Source organism: Protobothrops mucrosquamatus, unplaced genomic scaffold (assembly GCF_001527695.2).
Source record: "Protobothrops mucrosquamatus isolate PMUCROS unplaced genomic scaffold, P.Mucros_1.0 scaffold673, whole genome shotgun sequence".
Taxonomy (NCBI): Eukaryota; Metazoa; Chordata; class Lepidosauria; order Squamata; family Viperidae; genus Protobothrops; species Protobothrops mucrosquamatus.
The window spans coordinates 202,280-219,303 of NW_015386961.1; the positions used below are offsets into that span (position 1 = coordinate 202,280).

General features: G+C 38.8%; 1 protein-coding gene across 1 annotated transcript in view; it reads left to right on the forward strand.

The window, feature by feature from the left end:
* NCOA7 (nuclear receptor coactivator 7) overlaps nt 1–17,024 on the forward strand; it is a 60,091-nt gene that overhangs the window by 26,038 nt on the left and 17,029 nt on the right. The window contains exons 4-8 of the mRNA XM_029284514.1: nt 5,569–5,648; nt 7,653–7,760; nt 11,164–11,259; nt 12,928–13,050; nt 15,954–16,138. Of these exons, the coding sequence (XP_029140347.1) occupies nt 5,569–5,648; nt 7,653–7,760; nt 11,164–11,259; nt 12,928–13,050; nt 15,954–16,138 (592 nt within the window). The remainder of the gene's footprint in view (nt 1–5,568; nt 5,649–7,652; nt 7,761–11,163; nt 11,260–12,927; nt 13,051–15,953; nt 16,139–17,024) is intronic.

Here is a 17,024-nt window from a genome sequence, read left to right on the forward strand (position 1 = left end):
TTCGAACTATAAAACTCTCCCATAGACTGACCGTTTAAGCCCTGATGATGTCAGCAGAATGCTGACGAAAGCTTGGCGTTTGGTACTGTAACATTAAACTCCTAGAGTTTGATTATTTTACCCTGGTGTTCGTTTTATTTTATTTGTTTGGCATGGATGCACCCAGGGATCATATATTCAGTTTAATTACCAATAGATAGATGTTTATATAAAAATATATAGATACATAATTTTATTGAAAATTGTTTACAGAGTTAAAAGCTTCCGAAAAATAAATATAGAAAAGTGAAAAAATACAAAAAAAAAGATGAGATAGAAAGAAAGAAGAAAAAGTTAATAATGGTAGAGATTTAGAAAACAGTAAGATAAAAAATATATTTAAATACGTGATTTCTGATCTTCTTTGAAGCAGTTACAAACATAATTAATACTGTTTCCACCCTCCCAAACTTGTAGATAGGGAGGCATTAGAGATTAAGCTGATTTGGAAGAAGCTCTTTAATTCCTATAGTTTAATAGTTATAATAGTACTATAATTGTAAAGTATTAACAAATAATTATTAATAAATTATTAATAGTATTATAATGTTAAATTAGTACTGTAGTTCTTCTACCCAACCTTAAGAATTACTGGATTATGATCTGCATAAATAGGAGTTGCCACTTCATATCTGCAAAATTTCTTATCAATGAGTTAGAAATTTAATACATGCCTATTGTTGAATTCGTTTTATTAATTTCAACTCCTCAGATTCAAGGAGCTTGTTATTATTGATAAAGCCTTATGTAGCTCAGGTCCCTTGTGCTTGAAATAATGTCTTCTTCAGTAAGTTGTTCCTTAAGAGCTACACTCTGCAAACAACAAACTTTTCTTTCTGCTGCCCAAAATAAACCTGTCTGGAATTGATTAGGACTAGGGCCTTTTGATACTGTAATACTGTAGTGCCAGTGAGCTACAATTTCCTCCCTAGTCTGTCTGTACGACCTCTTCTTTTCCACACTTGAAGAAGAATCAGAATATGTTCAACATATGTTCTATTTTCATTCTTTAGCTTTCCCTCCACAGTAGCCATGCCAATTTTGCTTTCAGTGGTTTCCCCCATTTATTTTTCATTTGCTTTGTGATTCATTTGCTCTAACGTTGTGATTGTTTTGATGCTCATTCATGGTATTTGTATTATTGGTTGGCTTAGTTTATCTTGATTGTTGTTTATTGGTTTGATTGTGTGAAAGGTGTGAAGGCAGTGAATGAGTCAAACAAACACAAATACCTCCCTAATCTTACATTGGAGAGCCTTTTAAAATACAATAACAAGGAATTGGCTGTACAGATTTTGAATGGCTGATGCATTATACGAAAGCGCACATTTTAATCATGGTTTGTTCACCAATCTAAAATGTCCAGATTGTTACATATAACCTAAGCTCCAGAGATTAGGTTCATCCCTTATACTATGCAGCAAACAATTACTCTCTAGTTTACAGTACTGTGATTTTTGAACTCTTCGCACCAATGTTTCCTTGGTCTTCTGTCCCTCTGGTGAAGAGCTTTTAAGCAAAGTAGCAGGCTTCCTGTTTCTAGTCCTTTCTTATTTACCTCCAAGAAACCTGATACACATCCCAGGAGAAAAGGGATTCTTGGCTCTTGGCCTCATACCACCTGCCCTCTCTCATCCCTGGTAGCCTTCTGTCTAATCCTTTTGTGTTCAGTGGGGCTGCATCCCAGCAGTCGTCTCCGTCTCCTCCTCCTCCTCCTCCTCCTCCTCCTCCTCCTCCTCCTCCTGTACAAATTAGTAATCTAGTACAATTTAGTAATCTAGAACAGGGGTCTTCAAACTTGGCCCTTTTGTGACTTGTGGACTTCAACTCCCAGAATTCCTCAACCAGCAATGCTATCTGCTGAAAGAGCTGATGGTGATCTATTCGGGCTTGCAGATTATTAGAATCAATCCTAAAATAAACATGAAGCATAAATTAAATTCAGCTTTAACAGTTTACTCCTGGTGCTGCATATTGTAGAGCTTTGCAGTATTGGGGCATACGGGTCTGTCCAATAATGGGCAAAGCTTGAAGAGAGGAACTTTCAAAGCAAAACCGCATGTCTCATATAATTCCTGTCAGGATAATAGTATATAGATAATATAGTAGGTAGATAATATAGGTAAATTTGTAGGTTTTTTTCTTCTTCTTTGGACACTAACATTTCTTTATTTCTTTATAATGTATTTCTATAAAATAAAGTTTGGTGCAGTAATAGTTTGGAAACCAGGAGACTGAGCTCTAGTCCCAATGATTGGTCCCCCAGATAGCTAGCTGGGTGTCCTTGCGCCCTTCACTCTCTATCAGTCCAACCCACCTCACAGAGTTGTTGTTTTGGGGGAAATAGAAGGAGGAAGGTGTGTTGGATATGTTTGCCCCCTTGAGTTACTTATAAAATAATAATAAAGGTGGGATAAAAGAGTTAGTTAGGTCTGGTAATTAAGGTGCTGGTCTAGAAAGCTGAAGACCGTGAGTGCAAGAGCTGCCTTAGCCATGAAAGCCAGCTGGGTGACTTTGGACCAGTCATTCTCTCTCAGCCCAACCCACCTCATAGGGTTGTTGTTGTGGCGAAAGTAGAAGGAGGAAGGAGTATGAAATATATTTGCTGCCTTGAGTTATTTATAAAAATAATAAAAGTGGAATGCAAATGAAATAAACAAACAAATTCTAATGAAATAAAAAACATTGAAGTGTTGCTTTTGTGATTGGAAGAGGATCCAAACTTTCAACTGCTTTCAGATTACAAAAACCTGTTCAATATCTAACTTCAGAGTTCTATATTTACAGAGAAAGTTTTTGGCTCTTCATGCTGATAACTGAACAGCAAAACATCTTTGTTTGTTCTGATACTGTTATTCTTGTTTCCTGATTCAAATGGGAAACCATAATTAATTGAGGACTTCCTGTCTGTTTGCCAGACTGGGCAAAAGCTCTTTTATATCTCTTTTTAAGCTGAAACATTATTACCCAGACTTCCCTAATGATTGCCATTCAAACAGCTTGTTGGTGTGCTTATTTGGGTGGGGGTTGAAAACCAAAGAGAGCTATTTTAATATTACCCTACTTTACATTATAACAGACCTGGGCATTTTACAGCCCCTGAGCCACATCTGGCCCTTCAACTGTCCCTATCTGGCCTGCCTGAAGTCAATTCAAAATTAGAAATCAAATATGTTTGCCCCAGAAGGCGGGAGTAGCAGCCAAGTCAGGTCCAGCTCTGTGCAATCCCCATGTGATCCTTCAATCCTGCTGATTGTGTGAGGATGAAGAGAGAAAGTGCTTTTCTCGCCCCCTCACCTGAGGAGATGGTAGTGGTGGTCATCGCATAAGGGGACCCAATCTCAGTCACCGACCACTGTCTCAGTATGAGTGGCCTTGCAGGTGGAGTGTACCCGGGAACTATTGGTTTAGGCCTCCACAACAGTCCAGTTTCTATTGCGGCCGCTTGGAAAAATTAATTGCCCATCCCTGCATTATAGATATAGATAATATGAGAATCGCCTATTAATATGCATGGTAATTCCTAAATGAGTACAAACCTCTGCTGCAAGAATTGCCTGAAGCAAAAATCATAGAATTATGCTGTTTCTTTGCTTTAACTTTAAGCCGGGAATTAGTCATATTGCAACTGAGAAAGTAGAGAATGACTCTTATTGTTGTTCCTCCATGCATTGTATAGATCTTTCCTCTACTGCTTCCTCAATCAAAGAAAATAGAGAAGGGATAGGTTTACATTCCTTCCCCTCGCCTAAATTTATCAGATTTGGAGAAAATGAGTCAGTTGATCTTCTGAACAATGCAATTCTGTGTTTATATGGGTTATTTTAATTTTCCCATGAATTTGGCTTGCTTTGATGCAGGTCAGGATTATCTGGCAAGAGACTTGGCAAGAATCTAGTTGAAAGCAAACTTGTTCTGTCCTGTCCTGTCCTGTCCTATTCTATTCATTATTATGATGATATGTGGGTAATCTATACTTGGATTCACAATCCAAGACTGGTGGAAACTTAATAATTCAACAGGTATAACCAAAGAATGATCAAGTTAGTGTCTAAGAATATAGGGAGTTCACAGTAGGGTGGGCTTTTTTTTTTTTTGTAGAATTAGGTTGCTGATGTCCGATAAATTCGATATTTCCAGATATTGAGGGAATTCTTTAGATATTACTCCAGTCTATTCACAACAGTGTGAAATCACAGCTGCCAGTTCTTTAGCTGATGTTGGCCTTGCAGTTTGCAGTTTATGATAACTAGAGAAGATGGACTGTGATATGTCCTTTGGTGTTGGTTTTGGTAGGAATAGCTAGATAAAGATCATATGAAACCTGACTAAAGTATTCAAAGGAAAAAGTTTTGCTATGCAGGATGTATATCAGATCTGCCCCAGCTTAAACCTCTAAGTAACAACGATCCTTAACCTCATTTAATGAGAAAAGTACTGTATAGTTTATTAAAAGTCAAGTGAATTACAGTAGTGCATAGCCAGAAGTGAGAAATTGCGTGCCAAAAGCCCCAACTCTTAACTTTTCCCTCCCTTAAATTGCCTCCCATGCCTGGACCCCCCAAGTCCAATCAAATTCAAATAAGATATTTGTAGAACGGTTGCTTCAGGCTTTGTCTGTATAAGTTTAGAATAGGGGTGGGTCTATGGGTCACAGAGGTAGCATGGGTTCCACCCAAACCAATTTTGTGACTGTTAGATTGCTGTAAGTTCAATGCTTTTTCCTCCCCTGCTTTTGGAAGTCAAAATAAGGAGAAATATAGATATGTAAAGGTTCTGCAAAGCCTACTGTCTCTTCAGTTCACCAAACTCACCTTCTTTCCAAAGGATCATTGGCTATATACCATGCAACCATTAATCAAAACAGCTTAAAAATGCAGCATTGTCCACTGGGTTAGAAAGATTGCATGCTTCTTCACTAAATTTTAAGGAGTAGGGTTAGAAAACATTTTTACCAACAGCTAAGCCAGTCAGCATAAACAGTAGTTTGGGGTCTGGCTTAGTATATTGTAATCAGTGTCTCCAGCTATCCCCATTTGCTTACTGCTGTCATTGTTAGGGTGATTTTATTTATGCCTTTTCTACCCTAAATGAAATGAATTTAACAAATACAGAAGTAACTGAGCATGTATATTGCTTAAGCATGTATTCTAGCATAAAGGAGCAAGTAGCATGTATTTCTTTATTTTAAAAGTTAAATATTGTTGAGGATCAGTTTCAGCTTGAGTGTTTCTGTTTGCAGAGATCAGAATGTCTGCCGAGGAGTGGCTGGTTGAATGTCATAGCCCAAGGCAAGAGAAAAATGCTTGAAGATAGGAAAGTTTATATGAGCCATGCTGACATAACTGGAAAGCAATGTGCAGCCAATCCTTGTTTAACTTGCAAATGTTAAAAGGGCTTTTCTCAATGTGTTAAAACTACATTTTCTGGTTTAAATTCATGGTTAGGCTGCTGTTGTCCTGTAGTGCTAAATTATCACCAAAAAATGTAGAACAACGTTAGTAATTGTTGCTCTGGTTTTTCTTTCAGATGATAACCAAACCAAAACAAATGAGAAGAAAGAAAAAAAAATGGTATCTCAGAAACCCCAGGGTACAATTGAATACACGGTAAGGCTTGATTGGGAATTTTTAGACGTGGGAGTTGTGGAAATGTCCACTCCTTCACTAATTTGTGTACTTGAAATGTCACAAAATTGCTTACATAATAATTTCATGTTAACTATAAAGTTTTGTGCTAATAAGGGGATAAAATCTTTTTCTCTAACTGTAACTGAAGTATGTAAAATAAAGCAACTTAGCATATGATGTGTCATTTCTTGAGTGCTCTGTGTCTGAGCATGTGTGTTTGCATGCGTGTGTGCGCACCTGCGTCTCTGTGTGTGTGATTTCCCCTGACAGTGCTTGAAATCCATTTGAAAACCAGAATTGTAGCTTCTGTAAACATTTTAAGTGTTTTTTCTATTTGTACCATTTTCCTACTAGACATATCCACTTTGCTAACTGCTGCTTGCCTTTCCGGTTGTTTAGTGGTATTTTCCTGGCCAAATAACAGCTGTAGGAAACAATTTTTCACGGGACACTTAACATGTTTTTTCATGTAACAATATTTTATGTCAATTACTTAGAAACAGAGCTGAGTAGCATTGGACTTCCTCCAGGTACATATGCTGAAAAATTAGTGAAATTATTTTGTGAAGTAAGAAATTAAGAACCATTCTCTTCTTGTTTGTTTTTGAAGTATTAGGTTGATTTCACAAATAGTTGAATAATAGCTGTTTTTGTCATAGGTTACTTACGTTTCCCTGCAAGTAGTGCAAATGAAAGCCCAATTATATATAAAATATAGATTTTCCATGTGTGGAATATTTGTTAACATATATAAGAAGCTATGTAGGACATCTTCTTATGTAGGTGCTTGGGGGGGGGAAGTATTAGGAGCAAGAATGGGGAGGGGGGTTTCCTGGCAGTGGGAAACTACCTGTTCTATATCTCGACAGGAAGTGCTGCAAAACAGGAAGTTATTCAGCTTGCAGAGATCTCTATTAACCCCATAAAGTCCTGGGGACACAGGAGTCTAGTAATTTGTGAATCTTTGTGTATGGAAAATCTTGAATGTACAAATGAGGTGTTGTAGCTATCACACGTGATGGCTGTTTTGGAGAGGAGAAGCTATATTTTCCATAAATAATTCTGGAATTTGGTGTGTCTTAACTGCCATCTGATCTTTGGCATAATATTGATGTACTAAGACTGTTGTTTTGTTGTCCACCAAAATTAGATATCTTTATGTGTTGGAATACCTATTCTTGACTGTTTTGAAAGGACAAATATAAAACTAGAGAATATTATCTATGGGATTTCAGGATTGCTGGATTGGAAAGGGTTTAGCTGAAAAAACAACAGTGAATAATCTACTTACTCTATGATGCCTGCATATATAAATCAGTAGAAAATGGATGGAATCAAATTTGCTTTGAATTAGAAACCATGAGTTCTGCTGCTTCACCCAAGTTCTTTAAAACCTTTTTCTAGAAGGATTGACCTATTGGTCTGTTGCATCAAAAGATAATAAGAATCACATAGTATCTCAGTGATTAAGATTTAGAATATAAATTTATTGTTTTTGTCCATAAAATATAATTCAGAAGATGTTTTTGGCTATACATGTGCACACACATATTTACTCACAAAAAAACCCATCCTCAGTGAAGATTTCCCTAATGTGACGAAGTTTTTATGGTTTGACCAACATGCTCTTGGGTAGTTGTGGAAAAATATTCTCGTGGTTGAAAGTGGGGCAAAAGGAATAAATCTCATATTGACTGCTGCAAAATGATTGCTTCTTCATACAGTATAGTTGAGACAAAGACAGAAGGAACCAAAAGTCATCCAGTGGTGACTACACAGATAAACCAGTCACTGTGCTGTGGGTTTGAAATTTCTGATGTCATTATTTTGTGGACTCAACATCTGAAATAATAAGTTCTTTTTCTATGTTCCAAAACATTTTTGCAGCAATCTCTGAATGTAGACCAGATATTTGTTTTAAAGAGGCATGATTAGTTAAAATATATTTTGAAATTTAAACTTTCTATCTTCTCTCTGTCTCAGGCTGGAAGCCAAGACACCTTAAACAGCATAGCCCTGACGTTTAACATCACTCCAAATAAACTTGTGGAACTCAATAAGCTTTTCACACACACAATTGTTCCAGGCCAGGTAATTGTGACAAGATTTGATTTGTGCTAATGTTTTTCAAATAACTTTTGATGATAGAAATGATAAGCTTAGCTATATGGCTGGTAGAGCGCAAGAGCTTCCAGTTTACCTTTACAGTAACTGATTTGTTATTTTGGTCTGTGATTTATATTATATATTATACTCTGAATTTGTCCTGAATTTTGTAATGCTTAAGAAATTTCTTAGCAGGATCCTCCCTGTGAATAGCATACACGATTAAACATGAATCCTGTTTGTTTCTGACCAATCCAGTGATGCTTATTTGGCAGTTCATCAAGTCTTCCTTCTTGCCTGCTTTATTTTTTGCATATGAGGGATTTTCAGGTGCAGGATGCTTCTCCTTCCTCCAGTTCATGCACCTTCTGGTCTTGGAGGCCCAATTCTAAAAGTGCTGTTTTTGCAATAGCAAATATCTCCCCATGCATGGAAACAACCTTTTGCCTATTCTACCTGGGGAGAAGCCAAGCCTAAACACCTTGTGTGCTTACAAAAAGAGTCAACACAAGTATTCCTCCTATTTCTGGTCTGCTGTTTGGAGATAGACGACTTCTCATGCCCATCTCAACCACATATGAGTTGTTTATAATTTTCTGGGGACTCCCAAGTTTTTTACAATTGGCACAGGGTAAATCATTTGGTAAATGACCAAAATCTTATGAAAGGAGTACCCCAGTCAGTGCTGAGGGGCTCCATAAACTTCTCAAGGTCTGACTTGGGAACTAAGGGAGCCACATCTAATACTATGTGTAAGGGAGGAATCCCAACAAAACATTCTTTAAGCTCTGTAAGATTCAGAGTGGGCTAAAGTCTTACAACCCATCTGTGAATTCACAGATGATCAGTTGAAGAATTTAAGCTACAGGTAAGTACCTATAGCTAGTTCTTTTCTGATAAACATTGGTACTTCCAGCCTCTGCCTGTATTAGTATGTAATTTTAAAACACACAAGTTGAATACACACACCCTAGCTCAGGGGTGTCAAACTGCCGGCCTGTGGGCTGGTTGTATCATGCGGAGATCGCGCCCATCCCAGCTCCGGCAATGCAAAAAAAGTTTGACACCCGTGCCCTAGCTTATTCCTTCTAGCTTTTGGATGACTCAGAAAATTAGAGTCCTATTGCTTCCCATTATTTTATGAATGTTGGTTAAGCTACACCCTGGTTTTATGCATGCTGTTTCTAGTCATTGGAGTAATGCATTTATGAGCATTTAACTTTTTTTAAGAAAAACCCTTACTGTGAATAGACACCTTGCTACATTTGTTTTAGTTCATTATTTTGAACATTCTTGTCTGTTCCCTACATCTTGTAACCTTGTAACAGAAGTAACAATCTTGCTTTCTAACCTTGCAAAGGTTTTATATTTATATTATTCTGAACCAGTTGGATTTATAGAGGGTGATTCCAGATAAATATCACCTACCATAAGCAAGGAAAGGTATTCTGCATCTACTTTTGGCCTCTTTAATAGATTTTTTTTTTTGTAACATAGCAAATGGGACAGGGCAATTTCAGAATAGAAATTGTGTTTGCAAGCAGAAATTTTGACTGTTTCCATAAAAAAAGGAAGTATCAGATCATTCCAAGGTCATTCAACATATATGCTGAGAGACCACATTGGAATATTGAAGGAATTATCTCAACTGAACATAATTTTTTATCCTGGGAAAGTGATGAGGTCTAAAACATTTTAGCATGTTTGCTAGACAGTACTCTTCCCTTAAGGCTTCCTGTAACTCCACATGGTTTGAAGGCATCCTATATGATGTAGCCAAATTTTTCCGATAACTTGGAATAGTAGGAATATCAATAGTACGGAAAGAATGTCCCTGTGGCATTCATTTTCTCTGACAGCTCCTGTAACGCTTTTTAAGTAATTTCATAGTTCACTGGAACACAATTTAACAAGCATTGTTTCGCATCATGAAACTAATTAGATCCAGAAATCTCATTTCCAGGTTTCAGTTCTTTGTGATTTAAACTGCAGGAAATTTTATCACGTTCACGTTACTGAAAGCTATAGGCTTTTGAATATTTTGTGTGGGTATTTTAAAATTGAGATTAAATCCTTTTGGCATATCATGTCCCAAGGCCATCTTCTACCGTATGTAAAGGATAAAAAATGTGATTTTGCAGAATACAGTAAAGGTAGTTCTTGACTTAAAAGTGGAATTATGGCTGTAATTCATGTGGTTATTAAGCAGGTCACCACATGACCCTGTCCGATTTTCCATTTTTTTTTGCTTGTGGTAGGTTAGGTCAGTGATGGCGAACCTTTTAGAGACCGAGCCCCGCCCCCGCTCCACCCCCTGCCCCGCCCCCACCCCGCCTGCTCGCAGGGCCACTCACCGCCTCCAGGGCCTGCTGCAGATCGCCCAGGCAGCCCAGAAGCGCCATGGCAGCCACGCCCTCTCCCCCGTGCCCTGAAGCATCAACTGTGCGCGATGGGGCGTGAGGACAGAGTCTTGTCTACACTGCCTGACTGCCATGTCCTTGGCTGCGCTGTTCCGCGTGGGCCACGCTCGGGGGCGACTCTCCTCCAGGGCGGCTGCTGGTGAGGGGATCGCGGGGGGAGGCAAGGCTGGGGCAATGGCACGTGTGCCCACAGAGAGGGCTCCAAGTGCCGCCTCTGGCACCAGTGCCACAGGTTCGCCACCACTGGGTTAGGTTATTACTTTGGTAATGGAGCACTTGGTTAGGTATGGGTTATATTCAATAGATTTGTGCTTCTCATTGACCTTTATGTTACCTTTATTTTCTCTGCTGATGAGGATATCCAGGAAGGGTGTTGTTGTTCTTAGCTTGCCTTGTGAAATTTATTCCTTTGAAGATATTGTTGATTGTTTCATATGTCTGCTCTAGTTGTTCCTTTTTAAATTATTTATTTATTAAATTAATATGCTACTGTTCTTGCTATCCAGAGTGACTCTGGGTGGCTTATAGTGCTCCTTATGATATAGAGTATTCAAGCTTTAGTGAAGAACCCTGGAAATAAACAGATCTTGCTTCTAGATAATTTTAGTGTGCATTTTATTCCTTGTCTGTTGTTTTAAATACTTGTGCTTGGATTAATTGTGAAAGTCAAATTAATTGCATGTAATGGTATTAGAAACGAAAAATGTCTGTTGCAACCTTTTCTATTCCTTTTTTCTGTGAATGAGTTGGATAACAATTCCCATAATCCCATGTTAGTTATATTGAAGTCTAATGCACCTGGAGGACAGTAGGTTAATGGTGACTGAAGAGAAGAATGAAAACCAGTAACCAGTAATTACTGATAGATTGTATTTTAAAATAACTCTCTACTATTCATATTTAATCCTAATAGTGGTCATAATGTTTAACATGTTAGTGTTCCACTTTTTTATTTTTTATTTTACTAGGTACTATATGTGCCAGGTACTTCAAAAGCAACTTCCTCAAGTTCTGGTGCTCCTATTTCACCTTCTTCATCAGATGCAGAATATGATAAGCTTCCGGTAAGATTTGCATAAGATTTGAATTAAGGTTAACATTTAGAATCAGAATATGTTGCAGTAAAACTTGTGTAGTTTTTGTCATGTGTGCTTGTGTGTGTGCATGTGCGTATATGAATGATACAAGTTTTTCTAAAAGTAAACTCTATGAAAGCTTATGCTATAATATATATGTTAGCATGATTAGATGTTTCTCCAGAAAGACTTCATGGGGTTTAAGAGATTTACTAAAACTGATTAAGCATTTAGGCCAGTGGTGGCGAACCTATGGCATGCGTGCAAGAGGCGGCACTCGGAGCCCTCTCTGTGGGCACGCATGCTGTCGCCCCAGCAGAGTTCGCCAGAGTAGCGAGCACGTAGCGTTTGGAAGCGACAGGGCTTTGGTCCACTGGGGATGCCCTGGAGATGGCGAGGGACTGGTCCCCGCCCCCTGGTCCCGGCCCCCCCACCCCGGCCACGCCCACCCAGTGTGCCGTGACCACCGCAGCTGTGATCACCACAGCTATGCCCACCCATCGGACCACGCCCCGCCCCCCGCTCCTCCTGAGGGCACCACAATGCTGTTGCGGCCCTGGCACTTTACGATACATAAGTGGGTTTTGGGTTGCAGTTTGGGCACTCGGTCTCTAAAAGGTTCGCCATCACTGATATAGGCTGCCTTTGAAAACTATCCAGGATTGTGCCAGTTCCCAAGAATGGCAGTGCTTAAATTTTTAATAAGAGGCAGTTCCTCTGTGGCCTTAACCTTCCAACGTTATCCAATAATAGAAGAAGGAAAAAAAGGCAAAGTTGGTATAAAAACAGGCTTATAGATATCTTGTTGGTGGTCTATTTCTGGGAATGACTAATGCATTTCAATCTATACCAGAAGTCATCAACCTTTCTTGGTTGGCAGACCGAAGGGAAAGGGAGGGGGAAGCATTTTACATGCGCGCATGATACTCACTAACCCTGCCGTGTTCTTGCGTGGCACAGTGCCCCGTTACCATGCCCTGCCTTGTGGCAGCACCCATTTTTGCACCCCGAGGTGCGGCGTCCCATTTTCATGCCCTGAGGTGCAGCTGTGGCCCGTTTTCATGCCATGAGGCATGGCGGTGGCCGATTTTCACGCCATGAGGTGTGGCGGCATCCTGTTTTTGCACCCTGGAGCACAGCAGCCCGTTTTCGCACCCCATGGCGCAGTGTCCTGGTTTTGCACGCTGTGGCACTAGAGCAAATGGTGTGTGTGCGCACACGTGCGCGCACTGGCCAGCCTGTTCCATGGCCCAGTGGCCAGTAGGCCACGGCCCTCTACCAGGCTGCAGCCCACAGGTTGGGGACCCCTGAGCTATACAACAAACATGAGTTTTGTGTTATTGGAGGACGGTTTTTATAGAAAGCATACATAATATAACAATAATAACTGTTATGGATACTGGTTTGGAAACCTATTTTTCCTTTCATGGAGATCACAGCTTCTGTTTAGGGAGTGGGGCTTCCCTACAGCCCCTTTAGTCCTGGAAACTGTCTATGTCTCAAGCATTTCCTCAGGCCTTTGAGATGATACCAAATATATGGTGAATATTCATGATTTTTGCAAAGGGATGGATTAGTAAGGATCGCATTCTCTTGCATGAATGAACTCCTAACTTAAGATCTAAGCCATTGCTTTGTCTAATTTTATTTTTGAAGGATGCTGATTTAGCAAGAAGGGCTTGTAGACCTCTTCAGAGAGTTACGTCGTCCACCTCAGAGGAAGATGAACCGGTGTATAAGTTTTTAAAAATGAATTGTCGTTACTTCACAGATGGCAAGGTAGAGAAGTTGGATAATTCCCAACAAATTTGCTTCCTATGTGAAATACCAATTATAAAGTAGAACACCAAATGATATATTAATCTGGAAATAGGTTCATCAGATAGTAAAAAGGAGCAGATCTTTAATGGGGTAAAGAGGCATCTTAATAATGTACCTATCTTGCAAAAAGATTCAAAAGACTATCATGGTAGTAATCCAAGTGAGGCTATGCTACAGGTCCCTAACATAAAGGGCACTAACTGATAATCTTGTTTTGATTGCACCTTTAAAATTGTTCATTGAAATAATTTTAGAAGCCCCACCCATTTGTTTCTTATTTTATCAGCAAGAAATAGTTCATTTCAGGTATGGTAGATTGGGTTGCAGAATTCATATTATAACCTTAAACCTCTTGATTGAGATGGAAAAGCAAAGGCTTAATCAGGTGGGAAGAATGTTCCAAGGTGTGGGGTTAAGAAACAAAAATGCCTGTTTCTAAGTTCCTGTCAGATGGCATTCTTGAATAAATTGTATGGGCAGAAGAGATACCTCTGGAAGGCAACCTACCGTCATTCTCATTTTACCCCGAGCTCCAGCCCAGCTCATCATTTGTTTCTAAATGGCAATTTTAGAACAATTTGGAGTGAGTTTTACAGGTGCGAATGACAGTAAAAGGCCACTATGCTTAAGTGCTATCAAATTGGTGTCAACCCTTAGTTACCAGGTAGCTAGATTTTCTCCATGGTGATTTGATCCCTAGTTCTTTAGGTCTTTCAGTGGTACACCCATCAACACTGTACTTGAATTCATCCACCTTGCTTTAGACACTTTCTTCTTCTCTTTCTTTTTATCTTTTCCATCATTAGAGCCTTCTCCAGCGAGGTGGGTCTTCATCTAATGTGTTGAAGTAGGATTTAGCCAGATCATTTGTGCCTCGAATGAGAATTCTGGATTGATTTGTTCAGTGTTCCATTTATTTGTTTTCTTGGCTGTGTCAGGACTGTTCTCCAATATCATGTTTGAATATCTTCTTTCTATCCTGTTTCTTGAAAGTCCCACTTTCAGTTTCACTTCCATAGTTAGTTTAGGTAAAACTATTGCCTGCATGACCCTGATCTTTGTATGTAGAGACACAATGTGGTATCTGAACATCTTTTCCAAGATCTTCATGGTTACTCTACCAAGTGCTAGCCTGCAGTGTGTTTCTTAATGTTAGTTCCTTTAGGGTTGATACTCGATCCTAAAAAAGCAGAAACTATCCATCTCTTTAATGTCTTAATTGTCATTTCTGAGGCTGGTTGTTGTACCTGTGGTCATTAGTTTGATCTCGTTTATTTTTAATCTTAGTCTTATTTTCTCACTCTGCTTCTTAACTAGAACTTGCATTTTCATCAACCTGAGTTTGCATTTTCAGCTATCAGAGTAGTATCATTTGCATAACACAGGTTACTGATGTTTTTTTCCTCCAGTTTTAAAGCCATGCTCATCTTCTTCCAACCCAACTTCCCTCTGTGTATATTCAGCATGTAGTCTGAATAAATAAAGGGAGAATATGCAGGCTTGTCTCACTCCTTTGCCAACCTGCAGTCAATCTGTTTCACCATATTCTGACCATACTTTGATTTCTGGACCTGTGTGTAGGTTTTGCCAAGGACAATGAAATGTTCTGGGATTCTCATTTTTCTAAGTAGATTCCACAGCTTGATATGATTAATGCAGTGGAAGGCCCTTCTATAATCAATGAAGCACATACTGACTTCTTTTGAGCACGTTTGTCTTTCTCAATTAAAATTAATAATACTCTTAATACTGCTTCAAAAATATATTCTCGGTCTTTCCTCTTGTGATAACACCATCATCACCTTTACCACCTCTTGCAGCACTTTGGAAATCAGGAGCTAAGTTGTGGCCTGCAGTGTTGCTTTTTTAATGGATTTTTATTAATTGTTTGGAGTCTTTGCATCACAGATATAAAACATTTAAATTGAGATCAACGATTCTAATTTTTATAGAAAATTTGTACTCCTAGTCTTCTGTGACTATACTGAGCTTCCTTGATAAAATTGTTGATAAAGAAAGGCTAGGCTGAAATTGTTTTGGGAAAGGATCCTTCAGATACTTTCATTGGGGTGATTAAGATTTTTAAGACAAAGAAAAGCTAGGCTGAAATTGTTTTGGAAAATGAACCTTCAAATACTTTTGTTGGGATGATTAAGACCTAAAAGTATTTGCCACTCTTGTTATCTTAATTTTTGTGTATACATGTAAGCAAAAGAAAAGTGATTTGAAAAGTGATCTGAAGAGAAGAGAGTGTTCAGTTCTCTCCTAATCTGTTCCATCTATATTCTCATAATGTTCTCTAATCACATTCTCTTTGCCTAATCCGTGTTTTCGGTGACTTTTTTCTCCTCTAGTATATATGTAATATGTACTTAAGATCTACAATAGAGCCATTTAAATTGCTTCTCTATCTTAGAACCATTCAAAGTTCCTACTGGGAATTCTACATCTGAGAACTAAAATCAATTAAAGCTAGGGCTTGCAGCCAAAATCAGAAAATGTATTGGACTGTCTTGTGAATCTTCCTTTTGATTCTCGTTGATTAACAAGCTGTAGCTCCTCTTTCACTGCAACCAAGGTTGAAAGTTAAATACTTCGATCCCTTTTTATAACGGTGGCCTTGTCTGCTGAAGATAGATGTGTTTTGAAAATCTTTTAATCTTGGCTCAGTTTTAGCTGAGATTTCCCCCCCCCCCCAACTCTTCCTCCTCACTGAGCACTTGGGAAGAAAACAAGACTACATTAGAGAAGAAAGGGAGTGTAAAAAACACAGAGGGTACATTGTGTCATCATGTTGTGACAGTTGTGATGCAATGAGTGTAAGTACTAACTGTCTACTTATTTTTATTTTGTTTTTCAAGGGAGTAGTTGGAGGGGTCATGTTAGTCACTCCCAACACTATCATGTTTGATCCTCACAAGTCAGACCCTGTTGTCATTGAGAACGGCTGTGAAGAGTATGGGCTCAAATGTCCCATGGAGGAGGTAGTTTCGATTGCCCTCTACAACGATATCTCTCACATGAAGATAAAAGATGCCCTTCCATCGTAAGAAGTGTTTTCCTTGTTGATTGTGTTTGACCATTATCAGGTGGATGTAACATTCAGCCAACTGGCAAGGAAAAAGAGAACATTGTTAAAATTGTGGAGCAAAATACCACCTGACAAGAAAGGAATGTAGAATGACAATGCAAACATAGGCCCCAATACTATTTTTAGCAGAGAACGTTTAAAAAAAATGATTTTTTTTGCTTTGTGAATGGCATAATTTTTTAAATCCCGGCTTCATTGCTTTATAAGTAACTCAAAACAGCAAACATAAATAGTACTCCTTCCTCTTCCTCTCTTTCCCCACAATAACAACCATGGGCTGAGAGAAGGTGTCTGGCTCAAAGTGACCAGCTGGCTTTCATGTCTAAAGTGGAACTAGAACTCTCAGTCTACTGATTTCTAGACCAGTACTTTCACCACTTGACCAAAGTGGCTTTATTTGATATTATTGTTCTCTAATACATGGGTTATGTTTTGCCAGTGGTGCAACTGTTAACGTGAAAAGTTGTTTTACAAGGTGCTTGACCTGTGTAAAACCAGTAGGGTAAAATATTCTGTGTTAGAATTTTATAACTTCCCCAAAAGGTCATGAAAACTGAGCAGTTAAGAATTCTGAAGAGAATAAAAGCTGCCAAATGGCAGGAAACCAAGAAATGACAAAGATGTTCCAGAGAACCGGCGGAGAGTATAGATTTACTGAGCTAATTTCTGCATGTTATTGTATCTTGCCCATGCCATTAATTAAACTGAATGTTCTTGGCCAAAGGCTGTAAGGAGGAGATGTATGATGGATCCTCTTGTCAGAAAGCAGATCTTGAAATCATTTCCTGTGGATGGGAATAACTTCAGTGGAAATACACTGATAAAAAAAAAAAAAAAAAAA